At 44.5% G+C, this 12,711-nt stretch overlaps 1 protein-coding gene across 1 annotated transcript in view; it reads left to right on the top strand.

The window, feature by feature from the left end:
• Positions 1-250: 250 nt before the first annotated feature.
• The window catches only part of BSPRY (B-box and SPRY domain containing), a 28,976-nt gene continuing 16,515 nt past the window's right edge, over positions 251-12,711 (top strand). Inside the window, exon 1 of the mRNA XM_073599835.1 lies at positions 251-870. Coding sequence (XP_073455936.1) covers positions 448-870 — 423 coding nt within the window. The 5' untranslated portion in view covers positions 251-447. The remainder of the gene's footprint in view (positions 871-12,711) is intronic.

Below are 12,711 nucleotides of genomic sequence, written 5' to 3'. Positions count from 1 at the left end.
TGTGTAGTTCTACAGAACCAGGAAGGGCATAGGCTGACTATTAAGATAAACCCATGGCTTGTAAAATTGTTCATCTGGAATATGTAGTTCTTTTAGATATCGGGGAGGTTTGCTTTCCCCAGAGACCTTCCTAGTCTGATCCTGCTGGGCTCTGTAGTCCCTCAATTCTGTGGGCTGGGCCATGCCTATCTCTATACAATGACTGGTTGCCTGGCTGCGATCTGCATTCATTATACAATCAGTCAATGGGCAGTGAGGACCTGTCCCCATCCTCAGGGAGGGACCGCCCCCTGCCATTCCTCTGCTAACTTTGAAGCGACCTCTGGCTGTGACAGCTCCTCGGGGCTCCTCCCAGGGGGCGGGCTCCTACCTGAGGACAGGTGCAGAGAGCAGACAGGAGGAAATCCCATCCAGATCTTCTTCTTCCAGCAGCTGCCTCCTCCTGCCATGTCCCAGCCGGACTCAGTGCCCCAACTCTGGGTGATAACAGGCTCACACTCCTGGACTGGCACAGGGCAGATGGGCAGCCTGTACCCTGCAGACAAGGACCCCAAGTCCCCCTTTGCTGAGGAGTGGATCCCTGATGAGCAGGTGGCAACCTTATCCTTGGACTCCTTTGGGACAGAAGAGACCATTGATCTAGGGGAGAACGCCTTTGGAGAGCCACCACCACCCTACAAGCTGCAGGTGCCAAGAGAAAAGTCCACCTGTGCCCAGTCCTCCATGCCAGGCACCTGCAGGGACCATGGGGACCAGCTGAGCCTCTTCTGCTACCAGGAACACAAGCTGATCTGCCAGGAGTGCAAGTCCCATGGCAGCTGCCAATCACACAAGACCAAGCCAGTGGAGGAGAGGGCAGCACAGCTCAGGGTGAGTGCAGATCTGCATTGCATAGGTGTCCATCAGCATAGTGGGGTTACCCTGGCCTTTAAAGGGTTAAAGCATGGCACCCCCCTGGACTGGAGGGAGGGTGCTGGAGCAGTGCAGCAAAGATCAGACTGCAGGGAAATCTCTCTGACTCACTGCAGCAGAGAGGGAGAAATACTGTAAATATATCTCCTATGCATCATCATTCAAGTGTGCCAGGTTTCATTTTATTCTAAGAGGCGAGGGGAGGGGTGCCAGGTGGGGAGGGGGTGTTGATGAACTGTGGGTGTGTTTTTTTACAAACACTTTTTACCTTGTTCCGCAGATAATTGCCTTACCAGAAATGTCACATGCCTGAATGCAAACCCTAAGCATGTCACTTCACCAGGAAATGGTGGCTTTGCTGTTGTCATTGGCAAATACCCGTGGTAACAGCACTTGCCAATTTCCCTGCGTTACTACTTGTCAATCGCTTTGAGCACCAAGGTGTTGGCACGGTGTGGGTAAGGATTTCGCACTGCGCTGAACCACAGGATAATGATAAGAGTACTACGAGAAGGGTTGATAAGTGTTTGTGGTTAAAAGCTAAAGTGGAACTCCAGCCAATTGTTTCTTTCTGGTCTGGGGTACACACTATGAGAAAATCGGAAGAAAAATTCTGTGCAAGGAGCGATTGTTCGATTCAGACTTTCCAAATGAAAATTTCCAAAGGGATAAACTCTCGTACGTAAACAGAACGAACAATTTTCGTTTAACCACTTGCCTACTGCGCACTTTCACCCCCTTCCTGCCCAGACCAATTTTCAGCTTTCAGCGCTGTCACACTTTGAATGACAATTGCGCGGTCATACAACACTGTACCCTAACAAAAATGTTATTTTTTTCACACAAATAGAGCTTTCTTTTGGTGGTATTTAATCACCACTGGGTTTTTTATTTTTTGCAAAATACATGAATAAACACTGAAATATATATAAAAAACAAAAAAAAAAAAAAACCCAGCAAACTTTTTGTTATAAAATTGTGCAAATGGGTAATTTTTCTTCTTCACTGATGAAGCTGCACTGATGGGCACTGATAGGCTGCACTGATGGGCATTGATGAGGTGGCAGTGGTGGGCACTGATGAGGAGGCACTTATAGGTGGTACTGATGGGCACTGATAGGCAGCACTGATGTGGCCTGATAGGCGGTACTGATGGGCACTGATAGGTGGCAATGGTAGGCAGCACTGACTGGCAGCACTGGTGGGCACTGTTGGGACTGCACTGATAATCAGTGCCGTGATTATGAGTGTACATGTCCCTTTTAGGGATGCCGGTTATCAGCTTTCTTCTCCTCTCCTCATGCTGTCAGCGTGAGGAAAGGTGTGCTGATAACTGGCTTCTGTTTAGACTTGCTCTGAAACGATCGTTCGTCCGATTTTCTTATAGTGTGTACTGGGCTTTGATCATCTGTTGGCTTTTGGGAGATTTGCCTCTGTCCGAGAGACACAGAAGGAAGTGAGACAAAGTCCCACCTTTGACGGCTGTCACAGGAACAAGTGCAACATCTCCCTCTAATCTCTACTCTAATGCCCCGTACACACGATCAAATTTTCCGACAACAAATGTTGGATGTGAGCTTGTTGGTGGAGAGTTCGACCGCGTGTATGCTCCATCGAACATTTGTTGTGAGACTTTCCGCCAACAAATGTTGGCTAGCAGGTTCTCAAATTTTCCGCCAACAAATGCTTCTTGTCTGACTTTTCGATCGTGTGTACACAAGTCTGTCGGACAAAAGTCCACGTATGCTCGGAATCAAGTACGAGCCAGAGATATAACTAGAATTCGTAATGGAGATATCACGTACGTCTTGTATGTCACTACGTTCGTAATTGTTGGCAAATATTTGTGTGACCGTGTGTATGCAAGACAAGTTGGAGCCAACAACCTTCGAACAAAAATGCACGGTTTTGTTGTCGAAAAGTCCGATCGTGTGTACGGGGCGTTACAGTGGCGACTCTAAGGCCCCTTTCACATGGGCAGACTGTTAAGGTCCGCCTGTCAGTTTTTTAGGTGGACCGGAAAAAGCGAACGGCGCTTTTCCGCTAACGCTCGGGCGGCCCCAGTGTGGAAGGGGTCTTAGTGATCACGCTAATGTACTGCCAACTGTAGAAATAATTATCTTTTCTTGAAAAACGTTTCAAAAGTTCCTCTGGGGTAAAATGATTAGAAAAGGCCTACTTTGGGGAACCATTTTAGGTTTGGGGAAAGGGGGAGGGCTCAGTGTTTTATGGGTTGCCTTAGTATTAGGGACATAATGACAGGTAGGGAAACTTTTTAACTTGTTTTCAACTCTAACCACTTGGCGTCCGCGCTATAGTCGAATGACGGCCACATCGTGGACCTGAATTTCCGGGAGGCCGTCATATGACGGCCTCCCCTTTGCACGCTCCCTGCGCGCGCCCTGTGATCACCGAGTAACTGAGACTCAGGTGATCACAGATCCGAGTAAGGGTCCGATCCCGGCCCCTTACCACGTGATCAGCCATCAGCCAATGACAGCTGATCACATGATGTAAACAAAAGCTCGGTAATCTTTTTTTTTTTCTCCTCACGCTGACAGCAAGGGACATCGGTCCAGAAGAGGAAGAGGCAATTCTGCCTCATCTGTGCCCACCAGTACCCCCTGCTAGTGCCACCTGTCATTGCCTCTGGCCAATGCCTGCAGTGCCACCCATCAATGCCCATGAGTGCCACCTATCAATGCCCACAAGTGCCACCTATCAATGCCCACCAGTGGTGCCAATCAGTGCTGCCTATCAGTGTAACCAACCAGTGCCGATCAGTGCCCATTATTGCCACCCATCAGTGCCCATCACTGCCACCCATCAGTGCCCATCAATGCCACCTATTGGTGCCCATCAGTGCCGCCTCATCAGCATACATCAATGAAGGAGAAAAATTACCTGTTTGCAAAATTTTATAACAAAATATAAAAATATATAAAAAATGATTTAAAAAATTTGGTCTTTTTAAACAAAAAATAAAAACCGCAGAGGTGATCATAACCCAATAACCCAAAAGAAAGCTCTATTTGTGGGAAAAAAATGATAAAAATTCCATTTGGGTACAGTGTTGTATGACCGCGCAATTGTCATTCAAAGTGCATCAGCGCTGAAAGCTGAAAATTGGTCTGGACAGGAGGGGGGTTTATGTGCCCTGTAAGAAAGTGGCTAAAAGCCTAAAAACTAACAGTAGCGGGTGTCACTTAATGTCTTAAAGTGTTGTTACCCCAACGCTTCATATTCCTGATATGTGCCTGCTGTACCATGTACTTGTATGAGAAAGTCTCCTGTTCTGTTGTATTGCTTCCTTTATGTGAAATGTCTGGTGTTCCTGACAGTCACTCCGTTTTCCTATGAAAAACTGACCGCACTAAGCGGGAGAACACAGCCACAGCTATGCTGGAAACTCAACCTGCTCTCCTCCAATGATCAAACTTGTTCTGACACGCCCATCCTTGCACTGGGAGGCTCAGTGTACTGCTGTTTCTCCTCCAGCTCTTATGCAGCTGAAATCAGAGGGAATGTGATCACATAAAAAAAAGAGAAAAAAAGAGTATAATGTTTTTTTATATCTATACAAAAAAGTTTTGCCTATCATTTCTATTTTAAATTGAATGGCTTGTTTTACAAGGTGATGGTTTACAATCACTTAAATGTTCACAGTCCCTTTTCCTCCAGTATATGACTCCAGTTTGTTCTTCCTCTCCCCGCTCTCACTATGTATGGAGGAATAGCGTGCTGGGAATAGATCACATCTGTCCACGTGTAGTAAAGCAGGTGTTGTGTTTTCTGGGTGTCCACGTGCAATGACATGCATGTAACTGACACATATTGATTTGTATTTCCTTTCTGTTCTTTGAAAAGTTCCTGCACATCTTCCTTCATCATGTAGTAATCACACTATAACATCATGTCATTACATTTATATGGATGTAATGTACTGAATGTAAATCTAGTCTGCAGAGCTGATCAGTGTATTCTGATAGCTGGGAAGTCTCCCCACTGTCAGAATACAAAGACACAGCAGGGAGGATTCCCCCATCCACATCGAATGTGGGGATAGGTGATTCGGGGTCAGTTTTTGTGTTAAACCGCTTGGTTGAATGAAAAAAAAAAAAGCTACTCATTTATTAGCTGCCTAAGCCCTGGTTCACACCAGTGCGATTTGTCATGCGATTTGACAGTTCAAAATCGCATGACAAGTTGCATCCCATTGCTGGCAATGGAACCATTTAAATTGCCATGACTCATGTTGCAGCGACTTCAGAAAAGGTTAAAATTTAGGTGCCGCTCAGGTACAAAGGTTAAGTCAAGGTAAAGGTAAAGCAGGAACATGGATCAATGCCTTCCCACACAGTACACAAACACAGGCTAGGCACGCAGTTAACCCTTTAATCGCCCCTGATGTTAGCCTCTTCCCAGCCAGTGTTATTAGTACAGTGACAGTGCATATTTTTTAGCACGGATCACTGTATTAGTGTCACTGGTCCCCAAAAAGTGTCAGTTAGTTTCCGAATGCCTGCCCAATATCGCAGTCCTGCTATAAGTTACTGATGGCCACCATTACTAGTGAAAAAAAAAAATTCCATAAATATATCTCATAGTTTGTAGACGCTATAACTTTTGCGCAATCCAATCAATAAACGCTTATTGCACTTTTTTTTTTTTTTTTACCAAAAATATGTAGCAGAATACATATTGGCCTAAATTGATTAAGAAATTCGATTTTTTACATTTTTTTTTTATTGGATATGTTTGATAGCAGAAAGTAAAAATTGTTTATTTCAAAATTGTTGGCCTTTTTTTTGTTTACAGCCAAAAAACCCCCCAAAAAACGCAGATGTGATTAAAAACCGCCAAAAGAAAGCTCTGTTTGTGGGAAAAAAGGACATACATTTTATTTGGGTACATCATCACATGATCGCGCAATTGTCAGTTAAATTAACGCAGTGCCATAGCGCAAAAAATGGCCTGTTTATGAAGAGGGGGGTAAATCCTCCAGAGGTTAAGTTGTTAAGGTACACACTACAAGGCCTCGTTCACAAACAGGCATACTATAGTGTACACCCATGCAAGGGCCATGTATACCCGCACGGGGATGCACAAGTGTCCTGTCCATCCCCGTGCAGGCAGTCCCATTAAGGTCTATTGGGACACAGTGAGTGCACGGACACAGTTGCTGCTCCCAATGTGACATCTGTGGAGGTGCAGGTGCACGACCCCAAATGCAGACAATGTACGTTCGGTTTCATTCACTTCCACCCACACCGATGTCACATTGGGAGCAGCGGCTGTGTCCATGCAGTCACTGTGTCCCAATAGACATCAGTGGGACTTTCTGCACAGGGATGCACAGAACAACCTGTACATACCCATGCAGGTAAACATGGCCCTCACATTGGGTGTATACTGCATACCTCCCAACATTTTGGGATGGGAACGAGGGACACCTACTAGCAAATGTATGTAGGCATAGGACACGCCTCCTGCCACACACCCTTAAAGGAGAATTAACCACTTGCCGACCAGCCGCTGCAGTTTTACTGCGGCAGAATGACACGGCTGGGTGAAAGGATGTTATGGTACGTTGCTTCGCCCTGTGGCCACTAGGGGCGCACTCGCGTGCCTACTGCTCGCTGCCGATGCGAGTGCCCCAGCAGGCGCGATAACCGACGGGCTCCCGCGATCGCTCGTGAAACACCGCCAAACAGGATCTGTGTGTGTAAACACACAGATCCCCGTTCTCTGAGGGGAGAAGAGACTGATCTGTCATCTCTCCTACACAGTCCCCTCCCCCTTCAGTTAGAACACAGAGAGAGAACCAAGTTAACCCTTGATCGCCCCCTAGTGTTAACCCCTTCCTGCCAGTGACATTTTTACAGTAATCCATTCATTTTATAGCGCTGATCGCTGTATAAATGCCAATGGTCCCAAAAATGTGTCAAAATTGTCCGACATGTCCGCCATAATGTTGCAGTCCCGATAAAAAAATCGCAGATTGCCGCCATTACTAGTAAAAAAAAAAAAAAATAATAAAAATGCTTTAAATCTATCCCCTATTTTGTAGATGCTATAAATTTTGCGCAAACCAATCAATATACGCTTATTTCGATTTTTATTACCAAAAATATGTAGAAGAATATATATCGGCCTAAACTGAGTAAAAATTAGCTTTTTTTAAAAAAAAATGGGGATATTTATTATAGCAAAAAGTACAAAATATTGTGTTTTTTTTTTCAAAATTGTTGCTCTTTTTTTGTTTATAGTGCAAAAAAAAACCAAAAAAACGCAGAGATGATCAAATACCACCAAAAGAAAGCTCTATTTGTGGGAAAAAAATGACGTCAATTTTGTTTGGGTACAGCGCCGCACGACCGCGCATTTGTCAGTTAAAGCAACGCAGTGCCGAATCGCAAAAAATGGCCTGGTCATTCAGCAGCCAAATCTTCCGGGGCTGAATTGGTTAACAAAAAAAAAACAAACAAACAAATTAATTAAATCCACCAGTACTATTCCTTTATATTGGCTTTTAAAAATGTACATATGCAGCAATTTAGAAATCAGATGAAAGGTTTAGCCTTGGGAAACACTTTTTGAAAGATAAAAAGTGCATTTTATATACAACTATATAGATCAGACCAAAATGAGGGACAAATGAGGAGGAGAAAGGGACAGAGGGACATTGCTCCAAATCAGGGACAGTCCCTCGAAATCGGGGTCATTTGGGATCTATGTACACTGTAGTACGCCTGTGTGAACAAGGCCTAATCAGAACACAGACTAGGTGTTTGGTGAGAATACACTCTAATTTCCCATTATTGCCTGTTGCATACATGGAGCAGCAGAGATTTTGGTTTCGCCCATGAATGGTGTGCATGTCTCAGATGAGACTTGATATTTCATTTTGGAATGTTGAAATGATCCTGTCCAACCCGATAAACACTCAGCATGGAGGGAAAAGATTCTGGATTGTAGAGGAAGATCACAATACAGCATTCTCTACCTCTGCACCGCGCACAATGCTCTCTTTATAACCTCCCGAAAATTCTTGGCTCCCATTGTCCATACCAAGGAGCACTTAGGGAGTTGGGTTACTGTAGACGTCTCCCCTTGGTGGTTTGGTTGGGTATCTATTTCATGTAATAAGCTACAAAAAAAAAAGAACATTTCTGTCATTTCAAAGTTCAAAGGTTGATGTTAATAAGAATCCAAAGTGATTATTTGGTTGACCAGTTCCACAAATAACGATTTACTGACAATCTTGTTATAACTTGTAAATATTCAACTGAGAGCAAATGAAAAGCTCATGATAAGGATGCAACAAAACATATATTGGTTGTTTCTATGTTTCTATGCCCAGCTTAAAGCGGTAGTGAACCACCGTTGTGTTTTTTTTTTTTAAACCTGCAAGGCAAAGTTGTAATGAGCTAGTATGCATCGCATATGTAAAACTTACCTTAAAACAAAGCCCTCCAGTGGCGTGCTGTTACTGCTGACAGGGCTTCCATCTTCACCTGGTCTCCCTTCCTGGTTAGTGGGCTCGGGTCCTTGGCATGTGCGCGGGAGCCACTGTTTACGGCACTGAAGGAATGGCACGGGCATGCAGTTCCTTCAGGGCACATGCGCCAGTGACGTCACAGGCAACTTCAGGGATAAGGCAATCCAAGTGGAAGTGGAAGCAAATGCCTGTCAAAACCAGGTAACCGATCCCCCCCCCCCCCAAAAAATGTGCCATTTGTTAAAGAGAAGCAGGGGAGGAGGCCTTAAATCGGGACTTCCCCTCCACTTTACCAAGGAGTTCCACCCCCCACCAAAAAATTAAAAGTCAGCAGCAAATACTGTAGCTGCTGATTTTTAATATTAGAGCACTTACCTGTCTATCAATCCCGCAATGTCAGCACCCCAGCTGATTTTCCAATTGGCTCTCGAGTGTTGCCGCCGCCATTCGTGGTAAGGGAAACTGGCCTTTCGGCTTCAGATCTGGTTCCCTACTGCGCATGCAAAGCGCGCTGAGCTTTCTAACTGGCCCGGTGGCGGAGGAAGGAAGAGGGGGGCCAAGGTCGCCCTGGCGCAGTCTCCCGGAAGTGGGTGATGGGTACCTGTCAAAAACGGGTACCCGCTCCCCCCGAATATTGCCAAATGTGGCACCGGAGTAGAGGAGGAGGCAGATAGGTAGAGTTTCCACTTTTGGGTGGAAATCCGCTTTAAGTCACTCCTGACAAAAAGGCTTCTGCCTTACCAGCAATTTACTTCTGAGTGTTCAATGAGTTGCACATGCCCAGCCCAGTGTACAGTCTTAGCAATGCTTTGAGTGCATGGATATAATACGTCATCCTGGGTCAGCCAATCAAGATACCCAAAGAAGTTGAAACCAGAGGAAGACTGGGCAAATATGCCAGCAGTGGCAATGCAGCAATGAGGGAGATCGCAAACGTCATATCCCTGCAAGAGGGCACTTTGGGGGGTAAATCTGTCATAATTTGCATGTATGCTGTGCATATGTGTACATTATCTCAAAAGGCCACCAGGCATAATGCTCCACTTTAACAGAGTAGTATGGGTTTCCTTTTTTTTGCTTACAACTATTCTATGTGAGCTGCTGATATCTATAAATCCTTCCAGCCCTCTCAGAAGTAAAATTGAGCTATATACCTGTGGGAGGATCTACAGACTTTCATACAGTGTAATACCGACAATTATCTGGCTCTGGAGTCTGGATCCACCCACTTTCATGTCATTTTGCTTGATTGATGTCGGCTCTCTGCTCCCCAGACTTCACAAAGTGTAGCTGCTCTCTCCTCCCCCCTCCCTTCTCCCTCCTCCCACCTCCCTTCTCTCTCCTCCCCCCTCCCTTCTCCCTCCTCCCACCTCCCTTCTCTCTCCTCCCCCCTCCCTTCTCTCTCCTCCCACCTCCCTTCTCCCTTCTCTCTCCTCCCACCTCCCACCTCCCTCCTCCCCCCTCCCTTCTCTCTCCTCCCCCCTCCCTTCTCTCTCCTCCCCCAACCTTCTCCCTCCTCCCACCTCCCTTCTCCCTCCTCCCCCCTCCCTTCTCTCTCCTCCCCCCTCCTCTGCAGCATGTTCTGATAGTCAGACAAATCCAACAGAGATAAGAGCACTTCAGTGACTAAGGTAGGAGAAGTCACTAATAGTAATATGTAGAGGAAATTTACATACACAGCACTAACAATATATTTGTAAAGCAGAATACATATGGATGTGACAGCACACAGGCATTCCATGCATTACTGGTATAATAAAATGAAATAAAATCAGAGCTAACATTGTGAATGAATCCTTTTATTGACTATCTGGATTTTTATATGAGACAATGAAACTTTCCATTCACATCTATTTGTATTTTCATACTGAAGCCCAGAGCTCCTCAGACATGGACAGAGCTTTGCTCCCCCATAATTGGTGTATTTCCTAGTACCCCTATACCAATAATGTTCCCTTCATTGTAAATAGAGTATTACAGGATCACATACCGTACAGTGCCATCGCATGTTGTACAGTGCCATCACATGCCTACAGAGTCATCACATGTACAGTGCCATCACATGCCTACAGTGCCATCACATGTTGTACAGTGCCATCACATGCCATACATAGTCATCACATGTTGTACAGTGTCATCACATGTTGTACAGTGTCATCACATGCCGTACAGTGTCATCACATGTTGTACAGTGTCATCACATGTTGTACAGTGTCATCACATGCCTACAGAGTCATCACATGCCGTACAGTGTCATCACATGTTGTACAGTGTCATCACATGCCGTACAGTGTCATCACATGTTGTACAGTGTCATCACATGCCGTACAGTGTCATCACATGCCGTACAGTGTCATCACATGTTGTACAGTGTCATCACATGCCGTACAGTGTCATCACATGTTGTACAGTGTCATCACATGCCGTATAGTGTCATCACATGTTGTACAGTGTCATCACATGCTGTATAGTGTCATCACATGCTGTATAGTGTCATCACATGTTGTACAGTGTCATCACATGCCTACAGAGTCATCACATGCTGTACAGTGTCATCACATGCTGTATAGTGTCATCACATGTTGTACAGTGTCATCACATGTTGTACAGTGTCATCACATGCCTACAGAGTCATCACATGCTGTACAGTGTCATCACATGCCTACAGTGCCATCACATGTTGTACAGTGTCATCACATGCCTACAGAGTCATCACATGCTGTACAGTGTCATCACATGTTGTACAGTGTCATCACATGTTGTACAGTGTCATCACATGCCTACAGAGTCATCACATGCTGTACAGTGTCATCACATGCCTACAGTGCCATCACATGTTGTACAGAGTCATCACATGCCTACAGAGTCATCACATGCTGTACAGTGTCATCACATGCCTACAGTGCCATCACATGTTGTACAGAGTCATCACATGCCTACAGAGTCATCACATGCTGTACAGTGTCATCACATGTTGTACAGTGTCATCACATGTTGTACAGTGTCATCACATGCCTACAGAGTCATCACATGCCTACAGAGTCATTTAGAGAGTCTTTATTTAGACATGTGACTGTAATTCTCATTGGATTCAGCTGGAAATAATTGTTGTGCTCTTTTGAAAATAAGATCCTTATTCACAGTATTGTTACATGCTGTGCAAACATACGATGTAAACAATTATACCTGTAGGTTTTAAAGCAGGGCTAAAGGGAGGATATCTACCTTCCCAACGCTCCAGTCTACAGTCCGAGGCAGGTAGGTATGTTTTTTTGCATGTCTCTTCTGCAATACAATGCCTACCTGCTCACAGTGTATCATAGAGGAACTTTAGTCCCGATTTAAGTTGGCCATACACGTTAAGATTTCTCTTGTTCAGCCCCCAGGCTAATCAGTGCGTATAACAGAATCTCCCCTGACAGCTGTAGTATTATGACAGCCAGTGCAATTGGCTCTCAGAATACCTGATTGGGTGCAAGTGCTATTTGGTTGACAATTTACCACCCAGCTCCTTCGGCAAAAGTTGATTGAAAAAGAGTAAAGAAAATGATCTGCACAAAGTTATATCTTGTTCCATTAATGGCAAACATGGATAACACGGTGGAATTATCACAATTTACAAATTGACCCCATCTAACACATCATACAAGTTTTGTATGAATAGAAAGGATTTCCAAAAAAACAAAGGAGAAAAAAGCAGAGTGGCCGGAATAACCAGCCTGGTGAGAATATAGAGAAGACCTGAGTTTATATGAACCAGAGGGATGAGATAAACCGGAGGCGAGGCAATGAGTGATAAGTTAACGGATAAGTTTATGTCAAAGAAATTCCTTTCCTCTTTCTTTCCATTTTATTTCCTTTCCTCTTTCCATTCCTCTTTACTTTCTGTTTTTCTTTCCTTTTCCCTTCCTCTTTCCATTCCTCTTTTTTTTTTTGTAAATTTCTTTTTATCGTTTTTTACCTTTCCTCTTTTTTTCCTTTTCTCCTTTCCTTTTAATTTCCTCTGTCCCTCATTTTGTTTCCCTCTTTCTCTTCCTTTCCTTTCCCTTTCTTGATTTCATCCTCTTTCCATCGTTCTTTACTTTCCTCTTTCCCCTCCTCCTTCCATTCCTCTTTACTTTCCTTTTTTCTTTACTTTTCTCTTCCTCTTTCCATTCCTCTATCTCTTCCTCTTTTCTTTCCTCTTTTTTTGTTCTCTATCTCTTCCTCTTTTCTTTCCACTTTCTTGTTCTCTATCCCTTCCTCTTTTCTTTCCTCTTTTTTGTTCTCTATCTCTTCCTCTTTTCTTTCCACTTTCT

This window comes from Aquarana catesbeiana, linkage group LG09 (genome assembly GCF_042186555.1).
Source record: "Aquarana catesbeiana isolate 2022-GZ linkage group LG09, ASM4218655v1, whole genome shotgun sequence".
Taxonomy (NCBI): domain Eukaryota; kingdom Metazoa; phylum Chordata; class Amphibia; order Anura; family Ranidae; genus Aquarana; species Aquarana catesbeiana.
This window is presented reverse-complemented; position numbering and strand designations above follow the sequence as displayed.